Source organism: Cyanistes caeruleus, chromosome Z (assembly GCF_971803275.1).
Source record: "Cyanistes caeruleus chromosome Z, bCyaCae1.hap1.1, whole genome shotgun sequence".
In the NCBI taxonomy this organism is placed as follows: domain Eukaryota; kingdom Metazoa; phylum Chordata; class Aves; order Passeriformes; family Paridae; genus Cyanistes; species Cyanistes caeruleus.
In genome coordinates this window covers 44,453,967-44,474,712 of record NC_141732.1, presented here as the reverse complement: position 1 = coordinate 44,474,712, position 20,746 = coordinate 44,453,967, and the positions used below count along the sequence as shown (strand labels likewise).

The following is a 20,746-nucleotide window of genomic DNA, read 5'->3' as shown; positions in this document are numbered from 1 at the left end:
TCATCTAAATTTCTCCCTCCCCTTTACAAAGGAGACTTTCTTATGACACTGTTTTCTGCTCAAGCCCTTTCCTCTCAAAACTTACTCTCCTTTTTCCAGTCTATCTCTAACAGGAATAAGTTTGCAAAGTCTAGCTGTTTACAGCTACATCAAACCTTCAGTGACTGCTATTAGTTGTCAGTAGCAGGAGCGGAAAGGAGGACAGTTGGGCACAAACCTGCCTTACAAAATAGTATTAAGACACCTCCTCATGGAAATTTCCCTTTTTTAAGTATTCAAAATGGCCCAGACAGATCTCTTCCTCTGTAATCTGTTATCTTTTCCCTGCTATCTAGACCTCACTGGCCATGCCTCCAGGTGACGTTTCACATTTTGGTTAATTGACCAAAAAGACAGTTTCTGCTTCCTTTCATTTTGTCTCTGAGAAAAGCAGCTTGGGTTAGTGTCTGATGTTTCTTCTTCCTGAGCTGGCTTGTCATGTGTTCTTGTGGCAACAACACATAACCAGGGATTGAAAAGAGAGCAGGAGAGCTCCTTTCAGCAGCAAATGTGCATAGCTGAAATGAAACCTTGTCTTCAATAATTATTAGCTCAGTAATTTAATTAGTTTAATTTTTGTAAGTTTAATTTTACTTCCTACCTAATAATTTCTTGCCTCAACTACTCTGTCTTCTCTCATCACAGCCAATTTAGAAATTCATCACTTTTCAGCATTTTACTTAATCGTTTACACCAGTCTTTACACTAAGAAATATATCTGTCACAGTCATCAGGAGGAGGATACAAACCAACTGAAGTGAGACAAAACAGTATATGAACACCAAGAAGTGAGAACAGATTTGGAGGATCTTTCTCCTAAGTAACAGAAGGTAATGCTGGATCATCAAACCAGTTACTTGAGAGTACACCCATGATAAATTACTAAAGCCAAAATAGTTTCACTCTGGGACCCAGCATCAAAAGTCTATACATATCTTTATATGTATATACCTATACACAAGCACTACCATTTGATTCTCAAATATGTTTTTCAATTATTCTTAATATGAGTAGGATTTAAGTTGAGCCACTTACTTAGACATTTCAAAATGGTTGAAAGCACCCAATTTTACTCTCCCAAATTTGAGAATCCTGGTCATAGGCCTCTCTATATCAACTTAGATGCAAGGTCAGTAATATATCTTCATCATGTTACTCATCATAGAGGACAGCTGCAGCTACCAGAAAGAAAGGTCACCCCAATTTATGATTCTTGAGCCTCCTCTTTCTCCCCACAGTAAATTCCAGCTTGCATAAACTACACAGTGAACATGAACAACATACTAACTTTCATTAAAACTGTGTTTCTCAAATAACTGGCAAACTTCTGACTATGAGGTTAACCTGTTGATAGAAGGCAACAAAGGAGTCTTTTCAAGTCAGTGTTCTTGTTTCCTGAAGGGTTTGTATTAAAATTGTAGTGTGTTGCAGCTCTGATGTGCACATTAAATTTACATTCCACTATAAATTTCAACTGCTAAAAAGAATTTTCAACTCCTTTATTTGTTATTTAAACTCATTAAACCAAAATAACTGCATTTTATATCAGTCAAATACTAGTGTAAATCAATACGTGAAAATTTAGAATGGGCATTAAATGCTGCTTCTGCTGCAAGCTGATTTGATATTTTAAAAAATTAAATACATAAAGTTGTTCTTTTTGGTCCTTCATATTCTCTGTAGTACTACAACATTTTTTAGTGTTTTTAATGATGAAAGAACAGGCTATTAACCAGGGTCAACACAAGTGACTCCAGCAAAGTTCCAGTCATGTTGCAATAATATAGGTAAGTATGTCATGACATTCATATTTTGATGGTTTCAAAATACCTAACTGTAAAATTATTATGGCAAGCATAATTTACAAAGCTTATGCAGGCCTAAGAATATCACATTAGTGTACCAAAACTTCACAGTACAATGAATATTCCAGTAACACAAATTTAAGAGAGAAGAAAGAATTTGGATTTTTTACTTTTCAGAGAGAAAAGAGAGAGACAGTTATCTGAAATAATAAAATCAAGATAAAATAAAAAAAAAAATCCTCAAAATGTTCCAATGGAAAAATAGAATGCTAAAGTTAAAGTAAGCCTAACTCCTAATACTCTTTAATTATTCTACAGCTCTACTGCAAATCCTTTCCTCCTATTCATACATAAAAATTATTTTCATACTACACTTATATGGCTATCATTTTATATAATTTGTTGGCAAGATTTTGAAAAGTCTACCGCCTTTTTAACAATAGCTAAAATTTTTGTGGTGTTCAGATTTAGAGGAGTATGAGTTGAGAATTAAATTACATTTGAGAAGAACCTCTTCTTTCCAATTTTTACTTTATATTCTTACTGGCAATTTACTTTCCATAAATCAGAAACTTCTAATAGAGATTATTGGAGTATCAGGTAAATAAACTCAGGTTTGTTTCTTATATTTCCACAGCAAAGGCTTGCTACAGTCTTCTGGCAACTGAACAAATTTTACAAAACCAGAGATCTCATTATCCTGGGTGAAACTCAGTACTCCCCTTCCACCAAATACTGTGATTGCTCCAAACCAGGAACACGAACCTCTGAATAAGACATGAGATTACTGTGGTCATCTGCTGTGAACATGAACGTGCAAGAGGTCTGGCATAAAAGTTGTCAGCTGCTAGTATTTCTACGGAGGCCAAAACCAGCAGCTGAGGATTAACAAAATGAGAGACAGCTCTAGCTCCACCATTCTTAAGAAGCTGCAGTTGCTAGAAGTACAGTGCCTCAGAAAAATGTATCATCTGCTTACTAAAAAAATCAGTTCACATATTGTCTGCTGGGCAGATATCCCGCACATGGCTTTTCTTACTAGAATCACAATTACACACCTATAACAGCCTTTTATATTGTAGGAAGGAACAAGTGTGAATATACCCTCATTTTAAGGAAAGAAATGGAAAATTAGATATGGTCCAGAGAGAGAACAGTGCTAGTAACATTTCATACATGCGTGTAAACAAAAATGGCCAGCGAGGCTACAACTAGGAGAAATCCTTCCTGTCCTTTTCACTTCTTCCTCTAGGAATATCATGTATCCTTTGTTTATTTTCCATGTGGACAAAATTAATTTGTACTATGAATAGAATGACTCTTCAGAGGGAAGGAGAAGGTGATTTTCTCACATTCAGGCAAAGTGCCTGAATGTCACAAAGAAAATGTAGAAAAAGGAGACAAACTCTAGAATTACATTGAACTTAAATATTTCCCTACACAAGATCTGTGTCAAGCAGGATCTGCATCACAGCCAGAGCTCCTGCCCTCAGAAATAGGAGGTCACAGATTTGTACTATACCCATATCCTATGCCCATAAAATACACCTGTTATAGCTTTGCAAGGAGAGCTAATCAACGAGAGTTTATAGTAACTCCTTTTTAGGCAGTGACCTGCCTTTCCTGCTGGCCATTACTGTTTGCTTTAGTTTAATGGGAACTTCTAGAAACGAGCAAAGCCCTGTCCCTTTTGCCAGTAGGTATGAGCTGCATGTTTTGTGGCATTACAACTTGCCTCCCAGCTATGTTGTGTCATGGTGTTCAATGTCACAGCTAGTACAGCTACTGAAGGCCACTGCTCTGCTTTTCACACCCCAGAAAGGGCACCCAAGGCACAGAGGCAGAAGCAGAACAGAGCATACTGCACAGTGGGCATTCTGGGATGCCTGTCTTCAATCTCCCTTTGGCCTGGAAGGAGCTTGAGCTCCTTCCCAGAGTTGTTGATCTCCTTCCAGAAACAGCAGTAAGCAGCAATAGGACAGAAGGAAGCACCAGGGAGAGACAACTGTGGATCATGGGAGCAGGAGTGAGAAGGAAAGATACACCTGTCAGCAGTTCAGAAAAAGAAGGACCTGGTGATGGGAGTGCAGTGACTCAGTGCCCAGCACGCCAAGGACAGTGAAGCGGAAAGAGCTGAGTACTGATGTGAAAGCTTAGCACCCAAGCAAAAGGGCAAGAGGGACATTTCAGCATTCCCACTCAGATTGGGTGACCCCTCCTGGCACAAGTCAGCCTTGTTCTGAAAGGGTCGCAATGGGGTTCTCCCGAGGAGTTATGTCCCATGTTAGGAGTCTTGCACAGGCTACCTCCTGTGCTTTGGTGCTGGTATACATGTTTTAAATGCTGAGATACATATACATATACATATACATATACATATACATATACATATACATATACATATACATATACATATACATATACATATGCATATACATATGCATATACACACACACATATATATATGTATATATATATTTCTTTTGCATGTGTACTTTAAAAGGAACAACATCCTATGAACAGTATAAAATCAATGTGTTTAAGAACCAATGGAGTTCCGACATACAAATATCTTATGATTGGTGTCATTATATTAAACCAACAAGATGTCTTGCATCTATTTGGAGACGGTATTTAACCTCTGAGATGTAAGAATACAAAACACATGTCAATAATAATGTTTTTTCAATTTTGCTACTGTTTTTGAATCAATGGAATTAGGTGCATTCTCATAGGTTCTACTGTTTCCCCTGAGTGGTGAATTCAAGAAACAAAGATAATCAGGAGCTGTTGCTACTCAGAGACAAATCAATGCAAGAAGCAGTTTCTCCTGTATCTACTGCACTCACCTGTTTCTAATTTTCAGATATCAAAAGAGTAACAATATTCTAATCTTTGCCAGAACATTTTCAGCTAATTCTTTGATTAAAAACTGATTTCTGAAATGAAGATTCATTACAAAGATTTAATAAATGTTATTAAAAACTGAATTCCACTTATAGGTGCCCAAATGTCAAAAGCAAATGGTACTACAGAAATAAGGAAAAACAATTTTTAAAATGTCTTATGAAATTAAGGAAATGGACATGTTTACTGACAGGGGAGGCAATGGATCTTTGGCAAAGGCATTTATAAATAAAACACCACTTTGCTGTCCAAAGCAATACCAAATGCTTTTTGTTCTTTGGGTTGTACTCCTCTTGTGTGCAGTAAAAAGGGAAATAAATCAGACTCTGCCCAAGCTCCACCTTCCTCCACCAGCCTTAGTACTATTATTCAGTATATGAAATTATTTAGTATCTAGAAAAATAAACCAAAGAAAGTTACAATCTGTAAAACTGATTGAAGTAAAAAGCTGAGCTGTCTCAAGTATTGCATTCAGCTCACATTCAAAATCTACTACCTTCTAGTTTAACAACCATTTAGTTTTGTCCCAGATTACTACGGTTTCAAAGTATTTCTCCACGCCTAAGTCCCAGAAAAATACAAAGACAAAATTCCAGTCCCTCATTTGTTACCAATTAACAAACAGATTTTCTGTAAGACAATACAACAAATTTATATTTTGTCTCGTTCATCCTTCATTTGCATCTTTGTTCTTGTCAGTAATTTGTCCTTATTCTCTGCTGTACATGTCATTTACAGTACAGTTACTTTCCAAGAGACAACTATTAACATAAACTAGGGTAAGAGGGTTAAAAAAGGAATTTGAGTAAAATAAATGTAAATTTACCAGCCCTTCTGGCTGTGATCTTGGAGCCATGCCGCAGTAAACGAATGCACACTTCCTTGTTGCAGTGGTTAACCATCCGCAAATGAATGCTTCTCTTGGTTTGGATTTTTACAAGACATTTCACCATTTTGACTATTAATTCCTCTTCTCAAAGTCTTGTAAAAGCTCTAGCCATACCAGCTTTGACCTTTTACTAAGTTCCTACTGAGTTTAAAGAGACTAACACAAGTCGTTCTCAATGAATCAAATGACAAGCTTCTAACATGGCCAACAAAAATATCCCAGCAGGGAACAGAACCAGAGGTTATTTTTAAACATTTCCAAATGCCTCATAATGTACAATACAAACTTTCACAGTACACATCTCAGTTAGCAGTTGCTAGCATAACAGCTGAACCACACACAGAGGCATAAAAATATCTAAGGCACCAAAACATAGTGCAGTTAAAAAAGAGGCCAGCATTCATAGTCCCATTATTTTTCTAAAATGTTTTAATATGCCAGTAATATCAGTTCCCATCACCGCCTGGAAATTATTTGTGAAACATGTAGATACAATGGAAAAATCCTATCCTGTGCTTACAAACCTTAGTCACAAAGCAAACCAGTGAGACAAAAACACATTAATTTCTAGCCTAGAATGAAAATTGTCCATCCCATGTAAAAACAAGGGCATAAAATTTCTAAGTCTGGAAAAAAAAATTCTCTCTTTACATATGAGCTTCAGCTCCTGCTTGAGGACAATTGTTGGACAGACTCTTATCCACCAGAAAGAAGTGTTGTTTCAGGAGGCTGGGCACTTCCCTGCTCCTGTCCAGCAGAGATATACAAGTTCCCAAAAAAAGCACGATGCAGCTATGTTGGCTGTTGATAACTTGCTCCAGCTGGGAGCTGGAAGGCATAACATCACACTATCCTAGTTGGAAAGAAACTCTTCTCACCAAAGCCAGAGGGAAGAAATAAACTGGGAAGAGTACACTGGTGGGGATGTAGTCTGCCACTTCCCAGAATACTCATCTGTAATGTTTATGACATGTTGTGTTGAATCTTCATTACCTGATGTCCTTGTTCTCTTTGTACCAAAAAAATTCAGTGATGCACGCAAATATGTGGGAGAGAGGAGTAGAAGAGGGAGTCCTGCAAATACTTATTTTACACACAAATATTTCTCTCATAAAGGACATCTGCTTCAATTAAGCTTTTGGAAAGCATCTTTATGGTGGCTCCCGCACAGCCTGTATAGTACAAATATCCAGCAGAGGTCCTGTTTACTCCTTCCTCTGCCAGAGCAAAGATTTTTTTCTTCCTTTCCTTCTCTGCAAGCACTTTCTTGTGGGTGTGAGGAAAGATCAAGTATCCCTTCACTTCCTATCTCTATTTTGTCACCTCTTCAAAAGTAAGACTCTGTCTTCTTTTCTCGTTTTTTATTCTCATAACTGTTGTAGCAACCAAAACAGGGTCATTAAATTCTAACTAAAAGGGGTTGTCCCTTCATTGTGTACATGGCTACAAAAACTGGAAAGCATTAATTCTTACAAAAATCTAACCACTGGTGTATTCAATACATAAAGGAAGGCCTCAAGTGTCAGCCAGACATGGTCATGAAAGACTTCCAACATTTGAAACATTTCCAAATGCTTTGTAACACACATTGCAAACTTCCACAGCATCCATCTCAGCTAGCAGTTGCTAGCATAACAGCTGAATCACACAGAAGCATAAAAATATCCAAGGCGTCAAATCCTAGTACAAGAGGAAAAAAGGCCAGTGTGTTCCTGCATACTGATGTTGAGAAGTAAAATCTATAATTTATGTTTCATGTGACCATGCTTATGCAAAAGAGAAATGACCGTGTTAATTTCAAATCGCTCCCCATAGTTTTTTTTACACATAACTAAGGGAGAAATCTTAAAATCTTACAACTGACTCAGAAAGACTCTGACTCCTGGTCTATACTAACTCTCAGCAAGAGACTACATAAAAAAGATTAATATAGTTGTACCTACAAGAGCTCCATATGCCTCTCCTCTACAACCAAATCTTACACTGCTGAGTATCCTCACAGACAATTAGACTGATGGTAGCAGGTGTGTGCTCATTTCTGTGCATAGAATCATTAAGGTTGAAAAGTCAAGTCTGTTAACCCAGCACTGCTGTGTTCACCACTAAACCATGTCCCCAGGCACCACACCCACACACCTTCTGAATGCTTCCAAGGAAGTTGATTCAGTCATGCCCCTGGACAGTTTGTTCCAATGTCTGACCATCCTTTTGGTAAGGAAATTTTTCTTATATCCAAACTAGACCCTCTCAGGTGCAACATGAGGCCACTTTCTCTTACTATCTTGGAGAAAAGAACAATCCCCACCTGGCTACACACTCCTTTCAGGGAGGTGTAGAGAGTGATAAAGTTCAGTCCAAGCCTCAAACAACCCCAGATCCCTCAAAGGTTCCTCATAGGATTTGTGCTCCTTTCCCTTCGTTCACACTAGTGTCCTTCTCTGGACATTCTCCAGCCCCTAAATGTCTCTCTTGCAGTGAGTGGCCCAGAACTGAATCCAGGATTTGAGATGCAGCCTCACCAGCATTGAGTATAGCTCAATTTTTCTCCATGTGTCGTTGAACACATTACGTTTTTTGGCTGCCTTCTTTCACTGTCTGATTTTGACGAACTAGATTACTGCCTGTCCTGATCACTTGGCAACTGTTTTGCAGGTGGTGGTCAGTCCACTGTCTGTGATTTTCTAGTACGTGATGATATCACAGCTTCACTTACTTGAGTAGACTATTTTTTTTAAAAAAAAAGACAAAACCATACCTTTCCAGTCACAGGATATTAATGTGGTTTTGACAAAGTGATGAAAGCTTCTTTTCAGTCACTTGATACCTCTGTGCTGAGATTTCATGCATGAATTATTGATCTGATAACATTGACTTTTGCCTTTGGAACAACAAAAATGAAAGTATTCTTCACTGGGCTGAGACATATACAGAGATATACGGAGTTTCATGTCTGTAGCACACTAAAAGCAATTTTCCAAGGCAGTTGTGTCAGTCTCAGGGCTGGATGCCACTCCTCTCCCCACCTCCTCCTCATGCCCTTACCCCAACACAAGAACTTGGTTGACCCTCTTGATGTGCCACTCAAAGGTTGAGTGAGGTAATAACAGGATAATGCACAGTTAAGGGGTTTTTGTTTGGGTTTGGTTTTTTTTGTTTTAATTTGGTTTGCTGTCGTTATCTGGCTTGGTTTGGTTTTCTTGTTGTTTAGAATTTATTTACTATTTGTTTTGCTTCTAACTCTTTCTCCCAGTTACCAATCACTAGTATGATTAGTGCTGGTGCAAGGGAGAAGGTGGGGATCCACAGAAGCGGACGATGGGAAGAGAGCCAGCATCACAGTTGGAGAACCGTGAGATCAGTTCAAGCTGCAATTTGATAATATAGACAAGTTTTCTGCAGGAAAAGACTGTAAAAATCTAAATACTGTTAGCTTAGCAGCTGGTGATACTTAACAACATATAAAGTATGTAGTTAAATACCACCAGCAAACATGTTTATTAGCTCATCAAAGTAACAACAATCTGTCTAACATAAAGGAAAGGTAATTTTCAAACTTATGTAACGCAAACATTTAAAACAAGCACTGTATGGTGAGCATACACCAGTAAGTCACCAGTTTCCAAAAATGGATTTCATTGCCTAGAGTTGTAAGTGTGTTTAAAGCAAGGACATGTGGTTATATCCAGCTGTTGTTACTCTACAGTGGGGGCAAGTGCCCAGAGGAAACACAGCGGTGGCACTTGGCTGCTAGAAGGCAAATTCTCAGATACGTGTATTTCACAGCAGAGGTAAACAAGTAGCTGTTAAAACTAACAGCTGCTACTACTAATTATAATAAGGTATGCAGACAGACAATGCAATTCACCTTGTACTTGCTACATTCAGTGTCCAAACTCCAAAGAATGAACAAAACATGTTCATACAACTCCTATATAATAAAATTAGGACATACTTCCATGAAAAGGAAGATACTCAGCTATTTTCTGTTTCCCATTGACCAAAACAAAGCAACAGCAAAGATCTTATTTCCCAACCTCTGAGACAATTATCTCACTACATCTCAAGCAAGAACCAGCATCAGATTTTGTTTGGTTGGCTTCATTTTTATTAGAACAAAAACAATTATCCTCATTTAAGCTGGCAATGATGTTCATGTCATTGTTTGTAGTGACCGTATCTCAAAAAGAAAGGTGTTCCATGTGATATTTAAAATATCAAGAAATAAACAAACACATGGAAAACACTACAGAATAAATTCAAACTGATATTCCAATAACATACCTTTTTGACAAAGACAAATTAACAGAAGATCTTTCCCAACTGATTTTCAAAGAATATCTTTTTTTTTTTGTCAAGGAAATGAAGTTAGCAGACTAAAGCAGAAAGGAAATACAAAATTAAGGAAATTGAGAAAAAAAAAAAATATCCACAAGTAAACTGCCAGTTTTCACTCCTGAGTGTCTGCTGACACTAGTTAGAAAAAGGTGCCATCTTGAGACTATTTATTTCCTAAGATCCTTTTTCCTGAAAATTTAAAAGAGTTTTTGACACAGAAATCAAATAGCATTAACTTTCCAGACAATATATCTTGCAGAAGGCTTATGCAGTTTCTTGAGAGGGATCATTTCTGGGTATGACATACAGAGGTTTAATTATGTATTCCCAATGAAAATTATTAATTTTTTTCCATATCACTGAGTCAGTATCATATCTTTTTCCATATGCTTTGTAATAAGTATTGGCAGGAATTGGGTGACTCACCTTCATCTAAAGGAACCTCTTCCTCCTCACAGGGAGAAGGAAGGAGGGGCTGCAGAGGTTCCATGTTGATTATGAGTTGCTTGTTCAAGGAGGGAGAGCTGCGACTCTGGGTAATGCTGGTTCTAAAAGAATGGGGAAAACAGGGTCAGTTTGCTTACTGGAAATAGTTGTAGTGCAGTAAGTCTCATCTCAGAATCATTTTGCATAAATTACTAGGCCTTGAGCTGCTATAAAAAGCTCTACACATTGAACGCTGCTTTCAGCTGTGTAATGCTGCACCCTCTGCAGATGTAAAGATTTCAGCATCTGAAGTGTGAGAGGTATTATGCTGATTTGCCTCCTTTACACTGCCTGACTTCCTTTCGTCTTGGGCAGGATTTCAGTGTGTTGCTCCCCTCCATAGCACGCAGCAAACATTAGTATTCAGATTCAAGGAAGGGGAAAGTTGTTCCATTGCCTCCAGAACTGGATAAAGGATTTGTTACAGTTTGAGCACTGAGGATCAAAGACTAAAGCAGGAACAACTGTATCCCTTGACAGATACAGAGTGCTCTCACTCATGCCCACACACCTCAGATGCTGCCTCTACACCATGCCTCCCAGCACTCAGGCTGGTTTTCTTTCTTGTCTTACTTCACCCTAAGAGGCTTTCCTGGTAGCAGGTGTTGAATATACTCCAGAAAGTTTTAGGAATGTTGCTGATTTTCTTCAGTCATGATGGTTATTAGCCTAAAAATATATTACTGAGAACATAAAATGGTTCTTTTGAATATGCTATCTAGGATTTACACAATACAGGCCTGAAGCAAGAGTCCTGCAGTAAATCTTAACCATTATATTATAAAATATTTACTTTGACAAAAGCAAAGATGAAGTGGAAGAGTATTCTACTTGACTTCAAATGGTATATTGATACAGTCCTGAAGTTTCACAAAATGCATTTCAAGTCTGCATAAAAGGCTTAACTTAAAATTCAACATAAACAGATTGAACAAAAAACCTATTCCAAGTCAGAAGATGGATCTGTGTTGCTGAAGGTTTAGGTAAACTTGGGACACAGGTGTCCAATTCTTAACCCACACTACCTGTCAGTAGTCACTACCTGTCAGTCTGTGGAAATAAACAAGCTTTCTTGCTCAACTGACATGATTTTTGTGCCGTAACACATGCCCAAAAAATTCATATCCTCACTACATTCTCTGAATACTTTCTGATAGCTATTTAGTCTAAGTTTTCACTGTCCACAGAAGGTTTTCACTCAGATTATTAAAGTCATTCCAACCCAAAGGTAAACCCATAGGCTTTTTATGCAGTCCCTGAACCTTTGTACTTGTTGTAAAAAGCTCTCAAGCAACTCCCAAAATAGGAGTTGCTTGAGAGCACCCACAGGCTTCTGCTCCATACTTATTTACAAAGATGCCTCATTCAAGCATGCCCTGGAAGCAAAACATTAAATCATTAATTTTGTGTTTGTCAGAAGAACTTGCCACTGCATTAATCCTGCATGACTGCACACTCCAATAGATTTTCAGTACACAGTGCTTTAAGTGTAATATCCAAACACAAAGATACTGAGTGGTACCCTCCTCTCAGCTGCATGTTTCTTTCTTACACTGGTACAACTGAATTTACTTTGGGTGAGGACATAGGGAGGAAAAACTTTATACAGATATATAGATATACATTGACCTTCAATTAAATATATTTTTCCTGAATGTTCTGCTTCTGAAAAGCCATCATGCCCTATCCCCAAATCCTCTTTCACAGAGGAACTTTTTTTTAAAAAATGCCTTTGTTTTTTGAGCTGAAAATTTTCTATCCTTTTTGCTTGCTTGAGCTTTTAGAAGGATCAGCTACCTCTGTCTCCCATTTCACAACCTGAGTTATAAAAGCACCTGATATCATTGTATTTCTTAGTTTTTCTAAGAAACTGAACTTGGAGCTTCCATAATATTACAAACGCAAACTTTGTAAGAAGGTTAATGATGAAAGATATGCATTGCTATTTGATGGGTATTAAATCCATATGATGCTGCTTTATAAACTTATTTGCTCTCTGATCTGTTTCTTTATGTACACCAAGTTCTAAACAGTATGTTTAAAATACTTCTAAATGTAGAAATCAAAGAAAAGCAAAATGCGGGATAAAAAAAAAAAATTTATGAAAATCTTTTCTTATCCTGGAAAAAAGAAACCTCTTGGAAAGTAGGCAAAGTAAGCTATTTCCGAAAGTGAACAACTATTCTCATTTAAAATACATTTGTGTGCCCAAATATTTTATACTGTCTCAATGATGCATCTATATTTTGCCTTCTGTGTTATCATTTAATACATTCTACACCTTCACTTACCCCATTTTAAAATGTAATCTAGAAAAATATGTTTGAAACATGCCTGCATGGCCTAACTATTAATTACAAACTAGAGCTGGTTGACATATTATAAATATTTACTGCAAATATATTCCCATCTTTTAGTAAAGACAATCCACTTTTAACTCAAATACAGATAAAATAGCAATATTCAATTAAAAATAAACAAAGAAAAAAAAAATCTCCCCAAACATGAAATCTCAACAAAAATATGAATATGGCTGTAGAATGTTCAGACTTTTAAGTAACCTGATTTTTAAAAAGGCTTCAAATAATTTTCCCTGATGGCCTCTTTCTTTTCTGAAGTGCTTTAATCAGGTTTTTAGGAATTTTTACTGTCAATACAATGAGTGATAAGGACCTGAAAACATTAGTTTGCTTGCAAAGTCAAGCAGCTTATTTCTTACAAGCCAAATTTTCCTCTTTACTGAAAGAGGAAAAAAGATCTCTAATATTTTCTCCTCTTTACTGAAAGAACTTCATGCTTTTTTAATCTGAATGCATTATGGAAAAACTATGAAGTATACTTTTAAAAAAGAACCATAAGCATATACAAACCAAGAACTTTCAAAAACAAACAAAATCTAGGAGTGAAATTAGAACGTACTTTTCTGTCAGGATCATGTAATAACAGTTTATGCCACAACACAAAAAACAATATAAATTATCAATCTGACTGATTAGTTAAACTCAGCTTGAAAGCAGCACAGATTAGGTTCTCCTTTACAGGAGACATTGGTCAGAATTTTGTATCATTGTCAGATGTATTTTCCTAAGGTTTGCATGCATAATTGTGGAAGCTCAGAATTACAGCCATTGTGCCTGATAATATTTATTTAGAGAATAATAATCCTCCCTAGTCCTTAAACCTTAATACTGAATGTCATACCTGTGAACTTCAGGAGGTTCCCTCTGGATTTTAGAGCTTGCCTCCACAACCTCTTTGGCTACTTTTCCACTGCATTAAAAGATGAAATGAATATTCAAGTAAATACTAAGATACATGCCAAGAACTACATAAATATGAGCAATTAATTTACATTAAAAAAGAATAAAATAAAAAAGGGAAAAAATGCAATAGAGTGCATATATAATGTCCCAGAATAAAATTGTGCTGACTCCCTGCCCACAAAGCTACCAAACAAAAAGCAACTTTTTGTAGTAGAACACCATGAGTGGAACAGGACTGTATCTCACACCTGATTCAGAGCTGCCCAGCTGCAAGAGGCATAAAATCTCTGCACTGGCCACACATCCTTATTTTCACAGAAGATGAACCAAAAGTGGAGCTGTCTGATAGTAGAAGTACTCTTTACAAAAGCATCTGTGCAAAAACTCCTGCTTATTTTTTAAGTCACACTAGAAAAGGCAACAGAAAGACTTTCAGATCTTGAAGTCAGCTAGGCATGAACAGACCCTCCAGCAGGAAAAGCCCTGAATTTGCCATGAGTAATTACTGGCATTTTCTTACTTCCTGAAATTATTTACCATGAATAAGAAACAGCAAACACCTACCTATATCGAAATCTACTGCCTTTAAAAAATATCTTGCTGCTGGACATTGTCTTGATCTGACTGGACTTTGCATACCTTGAAGAAAAATAAGAGGCTGTCACCTTTTCAAGGACATAAAATGAACAAGAATAAGCATAAATGAACAAGACAAACTACGAGCTTTGTTATTTTTATACCATAAAGTAATATTCCAAAAATAAGCTTTTCAACTTTTTTAAGGCATTTATTCTAACTAGACTATGAAGCACACAGAAAATCATTGAGACAGCATAGAACAACTGAACATGGAACAACTGATTATCATGAGAACAAGAAAATGAAATGCAGATGCTTGCCATGTCTCTGAATTTTTATTCTGAGGATGAAGGAAAGACCATGGTATACCAAAAGCCTCTGAGACGTATGTCCTAACACCACCTTGTTTGTGGGAGAATATGGCTATTTCTGCTTTTCCACTGGGAAAACAAAGAAATAATAAAGACAACAACTTGTCTCCCAAAGTAGATGCTTTTCCAATATCTCTATTCAGTCAACTTCTTAGTAGCCTACATCATATCCTACTGCTTCTCTGTAATCACCAAGTACACAGCAACCTTTTATCACAGTCTAACACACAGGAGTACCTCACTGCCATTTCTTTGATGTTCTCTTGAAAAATGGCAAATTGATTTTGTACTGTCTCATTCCCAGACCCTAGTAAACAACTTCCTATGATTAATATCTACTTGAATAATTGCAACAGTGACCTCTGAACCTGGGCCAAGACAGGACTAAAGCTCTGTTTTTCAAAACATGTCATGTGATTACGGCTTTACCTTAATCCAAGTCTCAAACCCTTCTAGGAAGAGGAGAGGACTGAATTTAATTAAGGCGAAGTGTAATTGCTGTGAATTATTTACACAATCACTATGTCTGCTTTAATCTTATTAGAATATCCTGTTGCCATTATACAGAACTTAAACAAATGGGATTTATCTAATGCTGCTAAGAAACAGTCCCCACTGTACAACTCTATTTCTTTGAAATGTGTAGAGACATTTCCTGTTTTGAAACTACTATCTTAAGGCTTTACTTATAGATAGTTTTGGCTTCAGTTTCATGTTTGAAGAATGATTGTTTTTCTTCTGCACTCTGCATATCAAACATTACAATTTTCCAATCTAATGTTCACATCCCAATCCATTGAGTAACATTACCAATCTTCGTTTCATTAAAGTCCTCTTGAAAGACCCACCAAAATTGAAAGGTGGGCATAACTTCAAGAAATAATTGTTAAGGAATAATTCTACTCCATAAAGTAATTTGGAAAGTAGAAAAATAGATCAGGGAAACAGCATTGAACACACTAAGGTCAGAGAATAATGAAGGGGAGGAGGTGCTACCCTGGTAGCAGATTCTACCCTGAAGTGGATGGAGAAAATTGTGTGAAGGAGGCTGTCCTGCTGCAGCAAATACACAGCAGATATCCTCGCTTCAGCCCATGGAAGGCCCTGTAGCAGACCAACATGCTCTGAAGGAAGCTGCAGCCCATGGAGAGCTCACACGTGAGCTGGCTCCAGGCAGGCATTGTGGCCCATGGAGAAGAACACAAGATTCAGCAAGTATATCCTCAAGGACTGCAAGCCCATGGGAAGGACCCATGCTTGAGGAGTTCATGAAAGAGATTGGAGTAGTGGAAGAGAGTAAGAAGGAAGGAGCAGCAGAGAGGAACTGCAATCCCCATTCCCCATCTCCCTGAGCTGCTCAGGGCAAGGAGGACATAGAGGAGTCAGAAATGAAGGAGTAAAGTTGATCCTGGAATGAAACAAGGGAAGGGTTGTTTTAATTTTGTCTCTGTTGACAATTTGAAAAAGAGTGAAAAGGTTAAAAAGAAATTAAATTAAACTTCTCCAAGTCATGTCTGTTTTGCCTGTGACAGTAGTTTGTAAGCAATCCCTTTGTTTTTATTGTAAGCTATAAGCTATTTTATCATACTTTTTCCTCTTGACCTGTTAAGCAGAGGGAGTGAAAGAGCAGCTGGTAGGCATCGACATCTAGCGAAGATCAAATCCCCTGAATCAAGTATTTGTGACCAAAACCCAAATAGTTAATATTACAGCCATTTAACAAGAGCAGAGAGGTGATATTTCTGTGAGTCTGCCTGAGACATTTTTACACTGAACTAATTTCTACTCAAAGAAATTTATTTATCTCCTTTAGGTGGAAATCATCTCCTATTCCCTATTTATTTCTTGTAACATAACAAAAAACTACTCAAACACCATGCAGTATTTTCCTACTTAAGTCCACTTCCAACAGAAAATGCTTCTGGATAAACTTGAAATTAGTCTTTATTTATAGACTATATTTGGGTTTGATATAGTCTCAAGCACAGGAGATGTTGACATAGAGTATTAACAAATGCATCGTGTCAGCTCCTACTTCCTTTTCTTTTTTCTATCCAATTGAATATATCAGTTGGATAGACTACATATTATTGTATCACTGTTAAAGCTAAAAAGACTCTCTCCAAATTAAAGCAGATCATTAACATCCAGGTTAGAAGACACATTTTTCCTACTTCATTTTTGTTTACCCTTACATCAGCCCCCTAGTGTGGCTATGTGCCAAAACAGAAACAGTGATATTTATAAAATATGGGAGAGGCTGTAAGGAAACATTAAGTAGCAAGAATAAAAGCTACATGCCTAGAGGGAAGCATCAATAAACAGATCTAACAAAGTCAACGGAGGGCAGAAAGAATGCAGAGGAGTTTTTAGTGAGGAATTATAATTAGCTTCTCTTTCAGAGAATAGGGAGGTAGATACTACCTTTTTTTGTCTCATTATGGGCTCTTTAGGTATAACAAGATCACAGGTATCTTTCAAAATGTATCTAAGAATATTTTCTTTTCTTCCTTAAATCATTATAGAGAACTGTTTATTTTTCAGTCAACTCTTACTAAGCCTTCAATTTCAAGTGGAATAACAATTACCTCCTGGCAGAAGAGCCCAGAGAAACAAGCATAAGAGATTTTTTTTCCTCCATTCTCAAGAATGGAGCACAGCACACACACAGCAGGGCTAAGATTAACAGCTATGTTCCCAGACACAAGTGCAGTAATCTGTCCATCCAATATCTCACTACAGAACAGCAAAAGCATTGTGCTGGAGCCAAAACCCTCCTGTCTCATTTAGATTATAAGTAATTTCTAATACTGGCTTGAAGTGAAATAATATTTCCCATTATTATATTTTCTGTCTGCATCTTGCCTTCTATTAGTTAAATTGAACATTTCACAATGAGCAATTTCCACACACATGTACTTTACTTTTAGTATAGGTAATGACTTTAGGTGTACATACTTGTAAAAAGCCTGGTTCTCCACACCACACTTCCAAAGATGCTTGCAGGCTGCTGGTGTAGAGGTATGGAATGACAGCACAGCCTTCTTCTAAGTGCAAGGAAAAGAAAGCAAATGAAAGCAGTGAAAATGTTGAATTCTCAAAGATTGAAATAGCTGCTCCTAATGGCATCACCTTTAACCAGATACACTGAAGACCAAGTTTTCCTGTGTAAGTGTAAATCTGTGGTTCTGGACACTCACAGACACACAATCCATACATACCTGATATTTAAACTGCCCAGGCAATTTTTTCAGAAACAAAAGGACATGCTTGGAGGGGGCATGGAAGAACATATGTACACGTGGCTTTTAAAACTGTAAAACTGGTCAAAAGCAAAGGATGGAAATCTCTGTGTCTAATATTCTACATCACACTGTTGCTGCACTACTTACCACCCACCTCTCCCTCCTCCCTACCATTCGATATCCTACCATCAAAATCTCCTTGCAACCACCTGAGCAGCCCTGATACCTCTGGCATTATTTCCTTCCTTAATTTTCTTTCCCCACCTCCATTCAAACCCATAACCTTAGACTGTATCACTCTGATCTAGGGAAGGAACCAATTATAACATGCTGCAGGCAAATAGTCTGTAGGATTTCAATGACAAGAACTCAGTGACAGGACTTCTAATTCCATGAGACAGACTAACCTTTTCAGCTCACCAGAATTTGAGGATGGGATTGTAATTATCCAAAAATACCTCAGATTGACTCAGGTACCAATGCTTACCCGAATTTGCAATCATATACAGACATCTTCTGTACTTTACAGTGAGCAAGTACAGCTTTAGCACTTAAATTAAAGCTTGACTCCAATGGCATCCAAAACCATGAACAATCCACAGTGTGAAAATTAAGTGAGAAATGTCTCAACCCTTTGCAAATTAGACATTTTTTCAAAAATTACTCCCATTCATTCATAGTCTGTTTATTTACAATATTAAATACAATTATTGATTATTTAGAAGTTTGTTTAGTTAAAAAATATATTGTCTTATACAAGCTTATCAAATGCAGAAGTTCTGTAAAAATATTAAACATAACCTCTTTCTGAGCTCCAAACACATAAAATGTCTTCCCTTCAAATTTCAGTTTATAGACATCACACCTAGAAAGAGAAAAAATATTTAGGTATAGGGAAAAAAAGATAGATCTACAAGTAAGAAAACTAACTAGCATGTAAGTTTCCCTGATTACCAAAGTCAAGCAGACTATCAAATGACAAAAGCCCTCAAAAGGCCTTACAGGCTTTAGGACAAAACTATTTAACAGTTTAATTTTTTTAGAGGACATAAGCCCAGAGCATTTATTTTACATCCTTATGTACCTTCAAAGAATTAACTTTGTCTGCTGGAATGTGAAGAGGAAATTAAAGGTAGAAAGAAGCTTATATTTATATTATATTATGGCACACTATGCAATTCCTCTTATGTGTTGAAATCTTACAGTGTCTATTGTAATTAAATTGAGGGAAAGATAATGTTCTTTTCTTTATACTTATTTATCTGAGGCTTCATATCACACGTCTTAATAACTGACTACTTATTACAGAACACAAGAAGAAAATGTTTGACAGCAGTCGTTATAGAGGGGCTTTTTGAGTTGAAAAACCTGTATCAAAATTTAATTTAATCAAGATTGAGTTCTCAATCTACATATGGAATAACAGTGCACCATAAAAAGGCAATGTCATGCCTCTGCTTAATTGTAATGGAAATTTTGTCATTACCAGAGTTAAAATGGAGACACTGTTTTTTCATAAATTTCCCAAAGGGTTTTGCAAGTCAGAGTTGAAACAGGAATAATCTCGGAGGAAGGACAATGCTATACCTGAAACTTTATAACAAGTTTTCCTTTCGCATGAAAAAAACAAAAATCATTGTGAAAGCTTTTACATTGAAAAGAAAATCTCAAATACAAATTTGGGGTTTTACTGTGCAGTGCAAATTTCAGCTAAAATTAGTTACAGCTACTTGCACTTACTTCTAGGCCCCTGAAATGGAAGAAGCAGTACATGCATTCAGATAAAACCCATCAGACTGACCTTTCAGCCTCAACTGTAACACTGAGAGTTTATTGGGTTTTCCTCTGTCACTGCTTTATTTTTTATCTGAATTACATATTAATGCACTTAATAAATATGCCTAGGATACATTATCCTCAAATAACATGAGAAGCTAAATGCTTGCTGTGAGATTAATCTCCCACGGTATGGTGGACACATGATTGCCAAGTGCAACTCTCTCCTCAGTGTGCCATAGACTGACATTACTGTTATATTTTCTTTGTGCCAAAACCACAAACCACTGAAGTACTGTGACCCCTCCTACCTGCAATTAACCCTGGGGAAACTATAGTGTAAATCCAGGATTGCAAATGGATGGCTTTCGATAGGTATGTCCCCAGAGCTCAATAGGGAACTCAATTGTACAAACAGGACTACAATGATTTTACACTTCTGAGGATTTCAGGTTATTCGACACTCAGGGAAATTTCTACAAATATGCAGCAAGGAGCCCAGCTTCGCCTTTTTTTCACTTTCTGCCCTTCTTGATCCCACAAGACAGGCTGAGAGCTCAGAGATGGAACAGGCATACCTAAGAAACTGCTGGTGGCATGAATGTAGCAGCAGGGCTAAAACGAGATTATCAGTGTCTAAGCATGACTGGTCACTTTGCACCACACTGCTGAGGGTGTGGCTAGCTGCTCTTAGCATCATCTGCAGGAGCTCAGTTTTTACCTCTTCCTCAAATGTGGCTGACAAAGGTTAACAAATTAAATTAAGTCCTGGAGTTCAAATAAAAGCAAATAAAAGCAAATAAAAGCAAATAAAAGCAAATAAAAGCAAATAAAAGCAAACCTAGTCAAACCAAGGACAGTAGCATAAGCGCCCATTTCTTAAAAAATAGAGACTAAAAAAATAAAAATTCAAGGGCATTCTCACCTCTACCTCCTCTGCTTATCAAATAAGTTCTTTTATAGTTTTCAAATTGAGGGTAATTAAATGAGAAACTTGCAATATTTCCAAGATTCAAATAAAGATTAAGGTGGACTTTTATAAGTGTCCCAG

The 20,746-nt window shown here is 37.0% G+C and overlaps 1 protein-coding gene across 7 annotated transcripts in view; it reads right to left on the bottom strand.

The window, feature by feature from the left end:
- Positions 1-20,746, bottom strand: part of FRMD3 (FERM domain containing 3) — a 137,528-nt gene that overhangs the window by 4,167 nt on the left and 112,615 nt on the right. For 5 of the 7 annotated variants that reach the window (XM_086868912.1, XM_086868914.1, XM_086868916.1 and 2 more), the window contains 5 exons: positions 18,721-18,784; positions 17,633-17,721; positions 14,289-14,363; positions 13,663-13,731; positions 10,402-10,523 (listed from right to left, as the gene is read on the bottom strand). In XM_086868912.1, the coding sequence (XP_086725038.1) occupies positions 10,402-10,523; positions 13,663-13,731; positions 14,289-14,363; positions 17,633-17,721; positions 18,721-18,784 (419 nt within the window). The remainder of the gene's footprint in view (positions 1-10,401; positions 10,524-13,662; positions 13,732-14,288; positions 14,364-17,632; positions 17,722-18,720; positions 18,785-20,746) is intronic. The other 2 variants (XM_086868913.1, XM_086868915.1) reach the window with 1 other exon arrangement.